This window comes from Neopsephotus bourkii, unplaced genomic scaffold, assembly GCF_033783945.1.
Source record: "Neopsephotus bourkii isolate Nb327-2 ecotype Australia unplaced genomic scaffold, CSIRO-AGI_Nbou_v1 NB_739, whole genome shotgun sequence".
Taxonomy (NCBI): Eukaryota; Metazoa; Chordata; class Aves; order Psittaciformes; family Psittacidae; genus Neopsephotus; species Neopsephotus bourkii.
The window spans coordinates 428851-446633 of NW_026901237.1; the positions used below are offsets into that span (position 1 = coordinate 428851).

A 17783-nucleotide genomic window follows, 5' to 3' on the forward strand; every position below is an offset into this window, starting at 1 on the left:
CATTCAGACAAGAACCTGGATCATGACCAACACTAGTATCTGGTTTTGCAAAACTGAAGTCTACCCTTTCCTGGCTCCAGATTTGTCCATCTCTATTTATAGCCTTCACTCAGAGCCTTGCTGAAAAATGCATTATATATTGACAGTGGCACTTTGTGAACTTGGAGCTAATGGCTCCAGAAATAGTCACCTCAGAGATACCATAGTCTTAACTTCTGCATATGTTAAGTCTGCCCACTCCTGGCACCTCAGGGGAAACGCTGCCCTGCTTTTGGCAGGGGTGAGCCTGTGGTTCGTAAAAACCATTTTCTTGTTTCCTTGTTTCCACTGTCTTTCGAAAAGGTAATTTCATTGTTACTGTCAATAACATAAATCCCATAACACAGTTAGTACACAGAAGACCAGTAAATAATTTAGGAAGCAGCCTCAGTTTAGAGTGCATCAAATACTAATATGGAGAAGGAAAAACTCCCACACATCAGTTACAGTAATTGGTGGAAGGCACCAGTCCGGAGGGTAATGAGCTCCATTTTTAAAGCATGAGGAAATTAGATTCTTATAAATGTCAAATGTAGTTATTGTCCTCTTTCCTTGAAACAGAGCTGAGCTGGCTGGAGCCTATTGTCTCTCAATCAGCTTTGCTATGGATTAGACACATCCCGTCTCACACCAGGAATGTGCTTATTAGAAAAAAATATCAGTACACAAAGCATACAAGCTTTAACACTCAACTGCTGTACTAATGGGTACATGTACAATAAAACCCAATATCGTGTTACAACCCTTAAGCTGACCTGAGATAATACGATACAGAAATCTTGAAAGGATACTGATGAGTGTTTTCTTTGTGTGCTACAATGGTGACTACCTGGGATTTTCGTTTTCAAATAAAGGAGATAAAGCGAGGGAAGGTGACTTTTCCTCTTGGCTGCTTATGAAAAAAAGCAAGCAGTAAGTCTTCTTCGTAGTGAATATGCTTGTGATCAGGTCATGTCCAAATGCTTTGTCTGTTTTACTGGTGTCTCCTGGGTAACTGTGGCTTCGTAGAGGATTTTTCTCCATCTACCTTTTTTCACTTCTGTCCTGGGGAAGCAAAAAAGGAAAGATGTGGTTATTTGTTCATACATCAAAGCTTGTGCTGTGAATTGGTCTTTCTTTCATTACAGAATTTCATCAGACTATCCTTAAGAAAAAGAGATTGTTTGGGGTGGATAATGTGAGGAGGGGAAAGGGCTTTATAAAAATCAAATGCTGCATCCTTATTTTTAACTTCTTGCTTGAGGATAACAATCACTTCTCCCTCCTTGGCTAAAGAATCTATCTTGTTTTCCCTCTGGGGTAGGAGCTCCGGAAAATGGCGCAATCCTTCTGATGTGAGACAGCTTAAGGAGAGAGCCAAGCTCTCTATTTCCTTTTGCAATGATAAGATATAGACTCAAGCGATTTGTGTGGGCTTTACCGTATACTAACCCAAACTCTGAATGACACAGTACGCTGCTTCTGAGGTGGTCATCTGTCAGACAAGTACCGTAGATGTGCTGTGTTGGAGATCCTGCTCAGGACTGCTGCAGGATGGCTTTAAAGATGATGTGGTGGAGGCAATGCAAGACTGCTATCCCCATGCAGGAAACTCAGCTATATGCAAAAGCAGATGGGCTGCTCATTTCTGGTTTTGTTGAATCATGAATTTACAAGTTTGTTGTTTTTTATCTAGTTGCCTTTTAATAGCATCAAGTCTTCCCTCTGCTCATCTCCATTTCAGTTTGTGGTCCACTTTTCATTTCTGCATCTACTGAATAAAGTTGCTGATATTGCCTACAGAAAGCAAACTTGGGACTTCTGTTTTACACAAGCAGAGGATATTGAAAGATATCCCTAGCATATGTCACTAGATGTGTGAACAGCACTTTCCAATTAAAACTCTAGGAATTTCTACTGGCTGCTTAAAACCCCTGCAAATGTTGAACTGTAGACTCGAATCCATTAACACCCATCATGGAAAAAAGATGCAGCTATTTATATGGCAGTCATTTTATTTACTTAAATTTGGTTCCATAAGCTAAAATGAGCTCAACTGTTGGGGGGAAAACATCTTGAGCATCTTATAAATATCTTCAAAGCCTGGAACAATCACAAAGCAAATTAAAGTAGTTTTCTGTGGACAACTTTTAGTTCTGATAACTTTCCTTAATCTCTGTGCTACAGCTGCATCAAGCCCTGTAAATTAAATAAAGAAACAATTTGAGGCATCTCTGCCATAGCACGGTGGTTAAATGGTACTCAGCAGCTGGTGATTAAAACATCCATACGACTTGAATCACAAATCCAAAGTCAGCATTTACCTTCCACTATTCTCATTAGTTAGGCACTTTGCTTAATTGGTACTCTAGTGCAAGTGTTATTAATTGGCCATTCTGGCCTGGGGATGTGAAGCGCTGCTGCTTCCCTGCCTGTGTCTCCTGGGAAGCTCTGTGGCGCCTTTCCTGTCTGTGTCAGAGTTGCTTCTCCAACAGTGCAAGCATTTTGCGCGGTTGCAATGCTCAGGTAAAAAGTCAGTTTTCCACCTGCTAGAGGGATCCTACACCCAGCTTGGTGACTGGTGCTTGTTTGATCTGGTCATGGGTAGATCTGCCTTTGGGCTTTTGTACCCCCAACCTCTCACACACAGCCGAGATGCTGCTTTTCTCCTCACAGTAATGTGCTGCCTTTTGACTATTAAGTTTATTAGGCCATTAACAAACAGATTTTCCAGCCAGAGTGTCTGTCTTGCTTGCAGTGCTTGTTGTACAGCTCCTGGGCCCATTAGGTCTGTAAAGAACCTTGCAGCACGAGGCACTTCCATGTCTTCCCTGCAGGCTTCCTGGGTTTTTGCACCTCTGTACTCCCTCAGATGTTCTTCTGTGGTCCAGAGAAGTTTTTGCTTTTGGCTCTCCCACAGAAAGCAAGAGGGGTACTCCTGGCTGGTGTGAACATGGTACTGGGGAGGAAGACAGAAGCAGCATGGGGAGTGGGTGCTCAGCAAGGGCAGCCACTAGCTTGGCTTCCTCTTCAAGCCCAAACCAAGTCTGCTGGCAGCATCTGATTAGCAGCATGTCTCCTGAAAGGGCTTTCTCTTCTTGGTGTTTTGGTTTTGGAACCTGCTGGAGGGGGGTGAATTAACTGGAGATAGGTGACCACACAAGAGGCTGGGTGTTACTGTTTTCTCCTGTGGTTTGGCCTTCTGCCTTAAATATACTCATCAGATGAGTTATTTATTTATTCATTCCAACTGTTTGTGGCTGGTGTACTCCTGTATCAGGGTGTCCCAGTCATGAGTTTGCTTGCATGCTTCGTGTCAGTACAGAACAGCAAGCCTGTGTGTTCTTGGATTTGGAGCCTTATATAAAGCCTCAATGCTATTTCTCAATATTAAGCAATTGTTTTCTTCGTTGGCGTCTTATGGCTCTTAAGCACGTAGCACCTGGACAGTGAAAACCACTGGGCTTCACAGGGAAAAGAAAGCTTTGTGCTATCAGTACACAGATGTTATAAAATGTTTCTGTATCTGTACAACACTTCTCCAGTATTAATTCAGCTGTTTCCTATTTATTTTTAAAATCCTATGTGGGTCTAGTCTTCCCTATAAGCCTAATTTTAAAGAACACTGGAGAAGGAGCAACAAGATTAAGGAAGATGAAGTGTTACTATTGGAGACTCCCGAGTGCCAGGTTTCAGCCTGAAGTAATTTTAGCATCACGCAAAAGATGAGTGAAACGAAGTATTAATAATTGTAAAGGGCATGTTCAGGCTTGCTCCAGTCTGTGTGCCAAAGCCTTAGATGGGATTTTGCATGGGGAGGATGAGTCCCTTGCTCCTGGGAAGCTCCTGGATACAGTTCTGCATTGCAGCATTAACCCATCAGCATTCTCCAGGTTGCACAAAGACCTGCCTTTTTCCCATTCAACTTTAAACTGAGGCACCTACTTTAACAGTGTGTCCGAGTCCAAGGCGTTTTCTGTAAAGTAGCTGGAGAATAAGGATGTGATAGAGAGAAAGAGGAACCTCCAGAGAGCAGATCAGACGAGCTAACTGGTACCCCATCCCATCCAGACCATGAAGGTCTCTGGAGAGCTGGGAAACTGCAATGGGCAGGGACACAAAGGACCCTGCCATCCATCTTACTAACTTAAAGAACTTTAATTCTTATTAATGATATGTATTTCTGGTGTTGTTTTTAAGTTTTTCAATGATACAGTATGTCTAAACTTTCTCTTAAACAGGTTGAATCCATGAAGAGAGCACTAGAAAGTCTCAACCTCAATATAGTAGAGATGGTGGATGAAAATGCTACCTTGGATGGTGGAGATGTCTTATTTACAGGTATAGCGGTAGTGACTTTGCTGCTTACCTATTCCAGCTGCCTTGAAGATGTGTGTTCTCTGTTGCCTGCATCGTAAAATGTCGTTTGTGTGGTTTGTTAAATCAGTTGTTCACTACATGTCACGAAGGCAGCAGAGATGAATTTTCAATGCAACCCTATTTCAATCCTACCTAATGCCTGACTAAATGAAGTAGCAGTACACACGGTACAAAGAGCAGCACTGCGCATACAAATTTTACTTAAGCTTGTAAAGTACCGATAAGAAAAATGCTTTCGGTAGTCAACTGGCTGCAGTTGTTTCATATTCCTTATTACAAGCAGCCAAGTTCACCAGGCTCATTTTCAGGGCTTGTAGAAGCTTGGTGCAGACAGTTATCACTAGGTAAAGGAATCAAATGTGAAAAATGCATTTTCAGTTTCTGGAGAAAGTGGTGGAGTTGCCTGCCAGATGTCATTTGTTAGATAACTTATATGCATGGTTGCCTTCAAAGATGAAGATACTGCCTGTGTTTTTTGTGTCATTAAACCCATTAGGCATTTTCTCACATTGGATGCACACACGCTTGCTCCCCACCTGTGCTGAATGAGCCTGTTCATTTTGATCAGCATCACAGTAGACTAGCTCTTGTCTTGGTTAACCAAGGGGAAAGAAGGGTCTCAAAAGAGGCAGATCAGGAAGGGAGGCCTTTCTAAAACAGTGCAGATCCAGCACTGATTTTCTTTGGAGCTGGAGGATGCTGGTGGCTGCAGAGCTGCCTTTGAGACCAGAGGAAATCTCAGTGGGAGAGAGAAATGGTCAATCAGTGCTGTACTAATCCAGCCCAGCTGTTCTCTTTCCTGACTCAGTGACTGTTGCAGAGCTTTAGAAGAGGAAGCTATTTATGCTTCTGGTGAAATGTGTCTTCTGGAAAAAGATAATTGCTTTAAATTATCAGTTCAGAATTGCAGGTTGCATTCTTCTGTGCTGAATTTTCAGTTTTGCTACTCAACTTGAGAAGAGAAAGATGGAAAATGACAATCCATGAAAGATTGCTTCAGAATGTCTCTAAAGCTGGACTGTTGTTAAAGTGTGTGTGCTCTGATGCAGGGGCTGATGTGATATTTTCTTTTTTTTTGGGGGGGGGGGTGGTTTTAGAAAAATGTTGTAATTGTTTTACCCTTATTTTTTCATTCCAGGCAGAGAATTTTTTGTGGGTCTTTCCAGGCGAACAAATCAACGTGGTGCAGAAATTCTGGCTGACACATTTAAGGTCTGTAGATTCATTCATGCCAGGGGAAATATAAGCTATCATGCACTGAATAAATGTAAATTTATACTGGCCAAGATGCTTGTCAGACTCAAGTGCTTTATTTAGGAATTACAGAAAAGTACAAGTCACTGAGAAGGTCTGAGCCTCCCATTAAGTGAGAGATGCTAAAGTTGCGTATGAAGAGTAAGATTACAGCATAAAAGTAACTTGGATAGTGGTGGCTGTTATCAACATTCATGTTCTTAGTCTTCTTATGTATTGCCAACGTGTTCTTATTTCTGATCGCTGGACAGGTTTTGCGTACGTACTGTTTAACTATGCTTTTTAATATGTTTATTTGCAGTTGCAACAACAGTAATCTTTTAAACATGTTCTGGGTTTTAGTCCATTGAACCAGACAGGGCAAGCTGGTCCAGAGGGGTATCTTGAACAGTTGATACTGCCCTGCGATATGTGGCTGTTGTTAACTTGCAGAGAGTAAAATTAATCATGGAATGTCTCAATATAATGATGGGCCTAGGGCAATTTAAAAACATGTATAGCAACCATTCTTTGCTTCCATACAGGATTATGCTGTCTCCACAGTCCCTGTTCATGATTCTTTGCATCTGAAGAGCTTTTGCAGCATGGCTGGACCAAACTTGATTGCTATTGGATCAAGTGAAGCTGCACAGAAAGCCCTTAAGGTACGGCATATCAGAGCAACAAACTTGTTGGGTTCTTTTCTTTTTAATCTCAGCTCAAGAATACTGAATTTTAAAATAGATGTAGATCAGTGAAAGAGGAAATTAGTACATCCCAGGGTCTCTCATGTGCAAACCATAAAGAGTGTTTATATTGGGCAAGAGAACGGTGATGTTAATTTAGCTTTAGCTATCATCAGGAAATAAATGGATTTTACAGGTTATTACTTACAGCTCTGTTGACTAAAAAGGTGATAATTTTGTGATAGAGGGAGGAAGGAAATATCAGAGTGGTGTTGATATTTACTTCAAATGTTGCCATGTGGCTTTTAAAATTGCCAGAGGGGAAGTAAAAGTTTTGGCATGAAGAAGGAGGGAGAAGGGTCTGATCCTTGCTGTGAAGATGACCTCTGAATGCATTTTGCAGTGTAGACTTCCTGGAAAAAAATCAGGAAGTAACTCCGGCCACAGGGACCAGCATCCAAAACTCCCCATCCCTCCTTCCTCCATCACCTGGCTGCAAAGCTAAGTTCCTTCCTGGTTGTGCATTTTCTGCTCTGGTCCCAAGAGGGTCTTATAACAGCTTGGCTTCAACAGATAGAAGTGTAGTCTTACTGCAGCCTGACCAATAATTTGAGTCTCTAAATGTTTTCCTCTAGATTGGGAGGTGTGGGTTTGAACCGTGACACTAAGAGGCCTCATGAGTCTGGGTCTCTCTTTACTTAGCAGACTTGGAAACCAATAATCCATTGTGTAGCAGGTCAACACTGTACTAACACCACCATCCCATGGGAGATGTTTATTGCTGCTGTGGTTTGCACTGGGCTCAATGGCTTTCCTGCCTGCTGAGTGTGTTCTGAGCAAATCGACCAAAATAAGATTTTTTAGAGGTGTGGGTGCAGAGACACCTGAAGCTGTGAATCTCATTAGGCATATAGGCAATGAGACAGCTCACCTGTGAGATCAGCATCTCTGCTCCTGCATGGTAGTGCAGCCGCAGGCACTGATGCCTGGCAGCAGAAACTTTGGCTGGGGCACCAAACCAGCAAAGTGCAACTGAGATTTACCTGAAGTGAAACTGGAGGGAGTTTGTCCCTCTTGGTACATTAGGACCTACCGTGCTGCCCACTTCGGTTGGAGATACAGGTAAGCCAGAGCATGTCTGAAAGCATTACTGCTGCCTTACGCATTTTTCTCAGGACTTGCCTTGAAAGGTTAAACCAAAATTTAAGGTGATGGCAGCAAGTCCTAAATTTTCAGCTTATGATTATGCTGATTCTTTTGCCAAAAAAGAACCTAAGTGCAGGCTCTGCTCTTAGGCTGTGCAGAACCCTCCATGGCACAACATGATTGCTAACTCATGAAGGAAGCCAGCTTTGCGTCCCTTATAATAAATGAGGAGTGGTGGAGATAGCTCTGCTGTACTAGTGAGAAAGCATCTGAAATCCGCTCAGTTTAAATGCAGCTTATGCAACCCGACTTGCATCTCTTGCCCTGATTCTGAAGTGTGAATTTAGAGCAGCACTGCTATCAGTGCCCAGGGCTACTGAACTGAATCTGTGCCAGGCAGAGCATTTACAGCAGAAATAATATGTAACTCTGAAAGCAACATCGCTGGCCCCCAAAGAGCTTAGGAGCCCATCCGGCATGTCTTGTACATCTCCTCAGCTTCAGTAAGCTAGTGATATTTATTAATATGAAACATTCTTAAATATTTGCAAGATGGAGGCCCAGGAGACTTCTTGTCCTTACTGCCATGCTGTGATAATTCATTGCACATTTGCTTTTCAGAGCTTGCACATTTTCCTCATGGGTATAATCCTAGGACTTTTCATTTCCCAGAAGCATAATTTTTACTATTAGAGCTCAGTAGCAAAGTTGGGGGGGGGTTATTTCTTTTATGTATTTTTTTTAACCTGATGACAGTTTATTATTTAAAATCTATCAGTCCCCAGCTATGATAAACCCAACATTTCAAATCTCCATCTCCCCTGCTGGAGATGGGTTGAATTATGGAGGCCAGGAAAGTATATTCCTGGCTGCCTTAGACTTGCAGCCTGGCAGCAATAAATGGTAAATCAGGATAGCAGCCTGATTGTTCTGCCTGAGCTCTTAAACAAGAGGATGATCCTTTGACTTCCCAGTTTGGAGTGGCTTTAAGTTTGCTCATTCATTTGAAGAAGCTGTCAACGTTACTCTCCTATTAGAAGACACTACATGAAGCTCTGGGAGCGCATTCCCAGCTTTTGACCCATGTCATCTTCCCTAAGGAATGACAAATAGTTTTGGTTGTAGAAGTCTGATGTTCCTGATGCTGTTCGATTGATTTAGTCTGGGATGGAAGGTGCCCTGCATCTTTCCCTGTGAAATATGCACAATCCCAAATATTCAGTCTCAAACTCTACATGTGTTGTGAGCAGCAGCCTGATGAACTTTGCAGATATCCACACAGCCCTATACTTGTACAGAATGTTTATAAACATGAGCAAAATTCAAGTACTGGTTGCTCAGAGCTGCAATTTGAACTTGAGCCAGGACTAATCTGAGAACTCATCAGTTTGATTGAAGCCTTTTGCACAGCTCTGCTCGCTGTTGTAGTGCATCAATTCAGCTATCATAGCCAAAAATATATTTTGAATAAGCTGATTAAACGTTGGTGGTAACTAAGTATCAAGTAAACACCAGCATTAGTCAAGGTATAGTAAAAAGCAGATACATCTTGAAAAGAAGATGGTAATGAACAAGGTAACCTAGCAGCCTCGATTGTTGGTGGGTATCTTTTAAAAAGAGATTAACTATGTCAGTTTTCAGTGTTTCTCTTCATCAGACATTCAGCGGCGTTGTTTATGTGTGTGTGATGGTCATGTTTGCTCACACCATTTGAGGTTAGGGTCCACACCACTTGAGGTCACACCAGTTGACGTTAGGGACTCTGGCCTGGAACAGCAGTGTTGTGCCACAGCATATATCCTTCTCCTAGCAAGCTAGCAAGTTACATCAGGCAACCACGTCCCAGTCAGAGCCACATATGAAGTTACCCAGAGTGCGTTTCTTGTTCAGTGTATTGGATCCAACTCCACTGTCATTCGGGGGAGCCTCTAGCTGTTCCTCCAGTCTAAATCTCTTCAGAGAAATTATTGGAAAACAAATAAGTAGAGCATCCATCTTGGAAACGATGGAGTTGGCAGTGCTGCTGATCAGGAACATTCTCTTAACATCTGAATTCTTGCTTTATGACCTCAGTGATTTCTTTGTGTTTGTTCACTTGCCTCTGAAGAAAAAAATGTCAGTTGGTAATCAGCTTCTTGCAGTCCTGTGGGAATGCAATTGCAAGAGGATCTCTGGGAGACTCTGGTACTCGAAATTAAAAGCTGCTCCCTGCATTTTAGTGGGGCAGCTGAGCTATAGCAGTGTTGTCAGCTGTTCCCTTCATTACCCATTGCAGTCTGTGTGGCAGTATGGTCCCCTGACCTTCCACTGGGTCATTTGTCTGGCACGGCCCAGCATGTCACTCCTTTATTGTGATAGCTTGTTATTTTAAACCTCTCCTTTGTTATTGCCATTTTTCATGTCTGGAAATGCAGTCATACAAGCAAGATGATTAAGCTGTCTTTAACTATCTCTGGTTGAGTTGTTTTCATTCCATGGAGTGTCTTGTTAGGCAGCAAGTGAACTGCTACATCGTGCAATGCTAACATTTCTTATTTAAAATAGAATTTATCTTCCTACTAACAGTCTTGTTTGAAAGAGAAATTTTCCTTCGTTGTTCTTACTGGTGCAACTTATGTGTCCTTACTATACTTTAAAAATAGAGAAAGAAATTGTATCTGGTGCTCACATATGGCAGAGTGCAATTGATTATGAGTTTAGTGCAGTGTGTGTAATGTAAAGCACTGCAAGTGAGCTAGGAAATGAGTGCACAGAGTTTAGGATTATAGAGCACATGCTAGAAGCAGATAATAAATCAGAAGTGACATGTTAACTGCGAAATCCTCTTCAGGCTCTGGCAAGTATAGAATATTTATTTGGGCTGCAGCTGAAAAGTGGCACTTGAGGAAACTGAGTAAAAGAGAGAGACAAATGAACTGCAGAAAGTACCAGGGCCTGTAGTGGCTATTACAGCTGAAATTTTAACTTTCCTCTGCTGTTTTCAGCATACATATAATTCCTTTTTGTAGTTAAACCTGTTCATAATTCCATATGCGCAATTCCATAGTTGAACATTAGCCATGGCTGTTGAGCCGGTAAAGCCTGGGATTTTTCTGTTACTCCAATGAGGCCAGGATTTCCTCCAAGCTTGTCGGATTTGGGCTCTGATCCTGCACTGTTGGAGTCACTGACCTTTACCGTGAGTGTGAGTGAGGATGAATTTGGGTTGGGACAGTGTTGACCCCAGTGTAGGATGGTGGTGAGGCAGCACTGCAGGAGAATGCTCTGCACGGTGCTTACCACAACGAGGGACGCAGCCCTGGGGTCTTGCTGTGACAACAGAAGAGCAGAAACTGGCCCAGGATGTAATCCAGTGTTAGACAAGATGGCAATGGGAACTGTGACACAGAATCTATTGCTGTACTCCCTCTGTACTAAATCCTGAAAAGCTGTGTTTCTGTCCTTTGGTGTCTGTGTTGGTTGTACAGAGCACAAATCCCCTCTACTTTCTGTGACGAGTGAAGATTTGGACAGAAGCAGATGATGGTGGTCACAGTCCTTGGTTTGAGCAGCTTTGTCTATGTTCAAACCATTCTGTGTCACCCTTTGGATAACTTGGTAACAATCCTAAAGGATCTGAGGGCTACATATGTTCCCAGCTTCGGCAAACTCAACCACACAGTTGCAAGCAGTATATATTGTATTTGTAGCAAGTGGCTGCTAAGGAAGTTGTGTTCTTGCCTATTGGGAAATTATGTTGTCCTTTATGTTGGGCACTTTCCAAAGCACTAACAACAGGGTCTTTCCATGGAACTGGTAGAGAAAGACTTGGTGTGAGCCCATTGCTCTGGGGTAATGCCAGATGCCTGGTGTTTGCTGATGGATCTCAGAAAGGAGGAGAGGACCTGGAAGGAAGGTAGGAAATCCAGCATGGTGCCTAGGAGTGAGGGCTGCAATGAGGAGAGCACTCATCTCACCATATGGCCTGAGCTTAATTCCTGTGGCCAGCTGTGTCTGCAGTATTCCCTCTGGGATCTGGTATAATGGAGTCGCATTTGAAATGTCTGGGGTTTCAGAAGAACGCATGCTGACTGCAGAGGCAGCGTGGCTGTGGTGGATGTCAGGGCTGAGTTGCATTGCCATGCAAGTTCAAGGCAGAGCAGGTAATGCAGCTAAGCTTGTAACCCCTCGTGTGCTCCGGAGCAGTGGTGACATCTGCACTTCTGAGCTTGTCCTTGGTAACCCAGGCTCTGACCTCATTAGTCAATGGGATTTCATTGTGGACAGGAGTGTATTGGAACATGTGCAGTAGTGCAGTACCATGACTTCAGTGAATACACCCACCCCCTCCATCCGCTTTTGATAAAAGTTTGGACTGCCTTGTTCTTAACTCTCCCATTCAATATCTTCTATTGGGAGTGGAGCTGTTCATTCATCCCCCAAATTATTCCCTAAAGGATGCTATTGCAAATGCAGCTGTTCTGACAGAGGTCAGGGGAGGTTTATCAAAACCACATCACAAGGATAAAATAGAAAGGAGTCTCTTTTGCGCAACTAGACCCTTGGTCTGTATCCAACGCTCTGATGAGAGCAGTGCTTTTAAAGACTTGGGTGCTAGGAGTTGTTCTAGCATTGGCAGTTGCCCCCATTTCTGTGATTAAATGCCTTTTGTTCTTGTTCCATTTTGTATGACCGAAGTCTCTGCAGTGTGCCAGCTTTAAAAAGCCAAGTACTGTTCCTCTGCATGAGAGAAGGGTTATAGTGCCTGCATAAAGCTGAGGGGTTCCCAGGTCTGCCACAGAAGTGCATCCAGAAGTGGCACCAAAGGGAAAACTTCAACTATCTGGTGTTCTTAGAAAGCAGCCTGTACCTCCAGGCAGTACGAAAAGGCTCAGCTAAATCTGCTCTTCCGATTGTCTGTGTAGTGTCTGTCTTTTCTAGTAATGCACAAGTTTACATGAAAACATTATCTCTTCTTCCTTAAAAATTCAACATTTGTGCCTCTGCTTATTCCCCGCATGAAGTCATAATCCTCTGTTTACGATATCACAATGGGTTGCTGTGGAAATGATTACTAATATTAATAACCCAAAGAGGATGACATCAGGTAGGGAATTAACAGCAAGTGCAGATGAACGATAACTTTCCTGTAATGCAGCAGCAGAGAAGGGGTAGTGAAATCCAGAGAACAATTGACAACTTGCCCCCAAATTTAAAAAATGGGAATTTGCTGTTCTCAGCATTACAATATGAAAATGTAGAAATTCTGTGCATTTTCCTTTTAGCTCCTTCTGGTTTTCCATTACTTGATTAATCAGGAGTGTGCAGCATCTCAGAGGACACAGGTCTTCACTGAGTTCCAGATGACCTGCTACTTTAAAAAGGCAACGAGTTGTGGTTTTCTTTTAATTAGAAGTTCTTTTGATTAAAAGTTAATGTTATAATAAACACACTGTGAGTGTCAGCACTGTTCAGTTGTATATATGCAGAAGTTAGTCTTTTGGAAGTTACAGAATCAAAAGTATATATAGAAGAAAGGCTGTTGGATTAATCTATTTTGGTTTATTTTCCTTTTCAAAGGGCAAGGAAAGTGTCCCTTTCAATACATATTTGTCGTCACCAGTCAGGCTGTCAGCCACAGGAGCTGGGTCAGAGGCTGACTGAGAAGATGTCATTTGACTTGTGTAAATGGGGACTCATGTTTCTATTCCTTTGCTACTTTATTTTCCTGTGACTATTCTCTCCCTGGGTTCCTGTTCCAAAAGACAGGATGTTCGTCCTCTCGCCTTCTTGACTGAATGCAACAGCACATGTAAGCCACTTCCTTTTCCCCTCCTCAGGTTGTGGTTTCCATTTGGTTTCCATTTGTGGTTTCTTTGGGCAGAGCTGGCAGGCAGGTGACAGCATGGACATGATGTAATGTGGTTCAGAGGGGCAGGGCAGCACAGGTATGCACGTGAATAGCACTTGGGACCTGTCACATCAGCGGTGATGCAAAAGGTGTCCTGCGCCAGGAAAAGACGAGGAGCAGGGTGGGAGACGTTGCTTAAAGAGCTCTGTGTTCTGGAAAACATGACTGAGAGGGTGCAGCAGGGAGGAAAAGCCCAGAGTCCAGCTGCTGAGAGTGTGGGTGGTAGGTGAAAATTAGAGTAATGATCTAGCTGTACATGGGCTAAGAAATTTAGCACATTGACCATGGCAGACTGGGGCATTGCTGGTTTCAAATAGATCTCAAACGCAGTTGCGTCCATAGGCTCTATGCTGTCCTATCCTGTATCTCTAGTACACTTTTCGGTACCTGACAAGAAGATTTAGATAATTCCACTGTGATTTATGCTGCTCAAAGTGGCTGTCTTGTCCCCTTCCTACTGAGTTTGTCCACTGTTCTCTCCTGCCTGTCTGTGTTTTGGAGATGACACTCCTCATAGATCTTGACGTTCAAGCAAGATCACTGACTTTTCCAGCTCTGCTCTTCTGTCCCTTCTGGTCAGGCTGGCTAACTGTTTATGGTCACTGTTGGCACTCTTACACTTGAAGGAAACTCTTGAGAAGCTGTTGAGTAGCATGGTTGGTATGGCAGGCTGAGTCCCTCCACCAGCCGAGTAGCACTGTGGCATAGCTTGCCAGTCCCTCTCTGTCCTGCACTTTCTTGTGTTGAACCCTAAGGCTTCTGTTTTCTTTCTCCAGTACCAATTGTTTCTTCAAATATGAAGAAGTGAGGAAGGAACTTAATAGACAGAGACGGGGCAATAAAAGAGCGAATGGAATTCAGTGTAGATAAGCATAAAGTGATGTGCAGCAGGGGCAGAGAGAATGACAATGTGAACATCACATATGAAATAATGTGCTCTGACTTGTCGTTACTACAGAAGTAAGATGCTGGGCTTGTTGACATTGCCAGCTCAGCTGAAAACGAAATCATAGAATGGTTAGATATAACTTTAATGAATAACATCATTATGCCACTAATTAAAGCTGTGGTGCATCTGCATGTTGGCTGTTGTGTGTACTTGGCATGCGCTGTACCTTTGTTCCAAAAAAAGAGTAGAACTGGAAAGATGCAGAAAAGTGAAAGAAGGATAGACAGATACCTGGAATAGCTTGCCTAAGGACACTAAGGCAGCTATGACTAGAACCTGAAAAAGCAACAACTAGTGGGATAATAGGTGCCTATAAAATAAGGAATGATGTGGAAAAGGCAACCAACGATCAATTGCTCACTGTCTCTTCTAGTGCAAGAAGCAGAGGAGGTGTAAATCCAAGGAGCAAGTTCAGGAAAAAAAAAAGAGGAAAAGAAATGCTTGCTTGCACAGTGTGTGTCTGAACTCTGAAGCTACCTTGCACAGGTTCAAAAGCGAGCCGTAGCTAGGATCACTCTATATGACAGCTAATGAACTGAGGTTCCAGAGAGCCACATACCAAATCTCGGCCACTTCCAGTCCTTGTCTTAGGATTCAGAAGTGGGATATCATAACCTCTCAAATGGGTCTGAAGATCCCCATTTATGCAGCACTAAGGAAGCTCTGCCAGGTTCTGCCAAGCATTTAAAAGAAATGGTTTGGTAACCAGCACTATTTTCTGTACCCCAGGCACAAATGCTACATAAGCATCAGTGTAAAACAGGCCAGACTTTAATGTACTTGGAAAGAAAGAGAAAGGATGAGATGAAAAGAATATCTTAAAGTGAATAGTTTTCTTTGAAGAGTACTGTGACTTGAAGGATTCAGGAAAGGGTAGCTGAAAGCTGGTGAGGGAATGGTCTTGTAGGTGTAAAGGTACATGTGTTTGACTTGTGCTTAGGTTTGGTTTTTCTTTTAAATGTTGGGGGCCAGGGGATAATCAAAGTCAGGCCCTGAAAATCTGCACTTCAGCTCCCCTGTGTCCTGGTTTCAGCTCTGTCACTGTGACATGGGTGTTTTTAAGTGCAGTGTTCATTGCCATGCTGGCAGAGGAACATTCACTATATATTTGGGTTTGCTCGTGGGGTGTTGGAGATAAAGGCACATTGCAGGTGTGGTGGTTGGTTTGGTTGCTGTCTGTCCTGCAGCACTGTGGATGCTGGGTGGCAGCAGGGCTCAGGCTGGGCCCTTCCTCATGGAAAGGGAAAATCTGTAACTAGGCTTGGCCTGTTTTAAAAATGCATGTGGTCATCTTAACTCTGTCAGTGATAATAGGCCCTAGATGCACACACATTTTTCCTCCATGCATAATGCTGCTTCATATTTAGGATTATTGAGCTATCCATTACCTCAGTTGTCTGAGGACGCACTAAAAAAACTATAGAAAAGTCGTTTTAGGCTATATGAATGACTTCAATACAAGGAAAGTATGACTAAGGGCTGAGAGAATGCGCAGTGAGAATTAGTCTCTTCAGGCAGGAGAAAATTCCCAGAGAAACTAGGCATGCGGGAAATGCCTGGCTCTTCACGTAGCTGGCTGTGCAGTTTGTGGGCAGAAAGCCAGCGCTCCGCAGGCGCGTTGTGTGAGCACTAGTCTTTGTAAACTTGTTATTTCCCCAAATCCATGTATTTTGGGGGGTGTATTTGATAGAACATGCAATCAAAGGACCTTGCTTTTATCTTTCTTTCTGTCCTGGAGACCTATCTGGCCAGGTACATGTGCCCAGCGACTTTATATACTAGAAATACAGGAAACCCGATGGATCTTTAAAATGACACTGTATTGGTGTATTTCTGCTGCATCCAGAGCTTGCCTGTGGGGCAGGCTTGGGGTGTTACTGCCTGGATACTCTCAACACAGTGCTTTTTGGAATTTCACCGTAACATGTAGGCAGAGTTGTAACAGCAATTAAAGCTTGCAAATGCCATTTTCCTCTCATCTTAAGAGACAGGGAGGAGGGTAATTGTGTATTGTCAAACCCCCAGTTGCTAATAATGCTTTCTTGCGGTGTTGTTCAAGCTCTTGTGCTGCTTCATCTCAATTTACCACTCGTATTTTTCCTCATTTGTTTCTGAAATAATTCAGCCACCACTTCTGCACTTTTCACTCTTGAAAGCAACCCTCCGAACGTGCTTGCCGCTGGGTTCTCACTTCAGCGTTTTGTGGAAGTGAAACAATGGGAGATGTGTTCGTACCCTTCTGCTTAAGAATTCGTTCATAATTTCATATGGAAATGTTTCACAGTGATTCACAATGTATTTCTGAGGAATGAGCTGTTCCTACAGAAAACTTACAATATTGGGATTCTGTTTCCAATGGGGTCTGGAGAAAGCTCAAGTGTTTGGGAGCTGAGGGAAATCCAGGTGGGGTAGCTTTTCCTCTACTGATACATGTATTTTAGTGCAGATTTAGTAAATATGTTTCCGTAATCAGCACTTAAAAAGATTATGTAGGGAAGAAAAAAGAAGCTGCAGGTAGCGGATGAGTCTGCTGGCCCTGACTACCAGGGAGAAAAAGTCACAGGGGGTGCAGGCATGTCGCCTGCTTGATAGATGTCTGCAGCACCAAGGGAAGCGTAATAAAGTACATCTTGGCAACATAATAGAAACAAAATGCTAACTAGGAAAACAACCACGGTAAGCACAGTAATAAAAATGCATCCGGTGAAGTAAAGGTGCAAGGATTTTTTCCCCAGAAAAACACATTAACCTTGTATGGAGGTAGATGTGACCTTGGGAACTCGGGAGAGTTTCATAACTTCAGAAGGAACAAGAAATGACAATCTGATAAAGCTTCCCCAAGAATGCCTGGCATTCTTCACTGTGAGTTTCATGATCTCCGTGGGATGTCGATGACTCAGGCTACAGCATGAAAAATGCATCCAGATCTATGAAGGAATTACTTACTGTAGGTTTATTCAGGCTGGAGTTGATTTGTTGCCTCCCAGTATATTGTAGATCCTCAGTATAATTCAGTTCTATATAGTATTTTTTTATGAATGAGAAGTAGTACAAATGAATGACCTCCAAATGGGTTAATGCTAAACTTAGCTGTGCCTAAAATTAAAGTCTGCTCTCTGTTATGCATTGCACATCTGTGGGGTTTCCCTGAGAAGGGAATTGAAAAATGTTGGTAACAGAATAACAGTTTATTTTTAGGAAAACTTTAGTGTATTTTTAAGCCAAAAAGAGGGGAAAAAAAAAAAGCCTTTTCTCCTTTTCTTCCTATTTGCATCTTTGCAATATGTGTGGTGACATTGCGGGGCTAGGAGATAAACTGGAACACTAGCATTTGCTCAGCTTTTTAGTAGGACTGAAATTCTGACTTTGAGCTCTGTTCACTTCTGTCTTAGTCTCAGTCTCTGTCAGGGTAAAGCTGGAATGGTACAATAGGGAAAAGGCTTTCCCCATCTGTATTAAAAAGCTGAGCCTGATCCAAAAC

At 42.8% G+C, this 17783-nt stretch overlaps 1 protein-coding gene across 1 annotated transcript in view; it reads left to right on the forward strand.

Moving 5' to 3' along the window:
• Positions 1 to 17783, forward strand: part of DDAH1 (dimethylarginine dimethylaminohydrolase 1) — a 55772-nt gene that overhangs the window by 32204 nt on the left and 5785 nt on the right. Inside the window, exons 2-4 of the mRNA XM_061354401.1 lie at positions 4260 to 4359; positions 5537 to 5610; positions 6177 to 6296. Coding sequence (XP_061210385.1) covers positions 4260 to 4359; positions 5537 to 5610; positions 6177 to 6296 — 294 coding nt within the window. The remainder of the gene's footprint in view (positions 1 to 4259; positions 4360 to 5536; positions 5611 to 6176; positions 6297 to 17783) is intronic.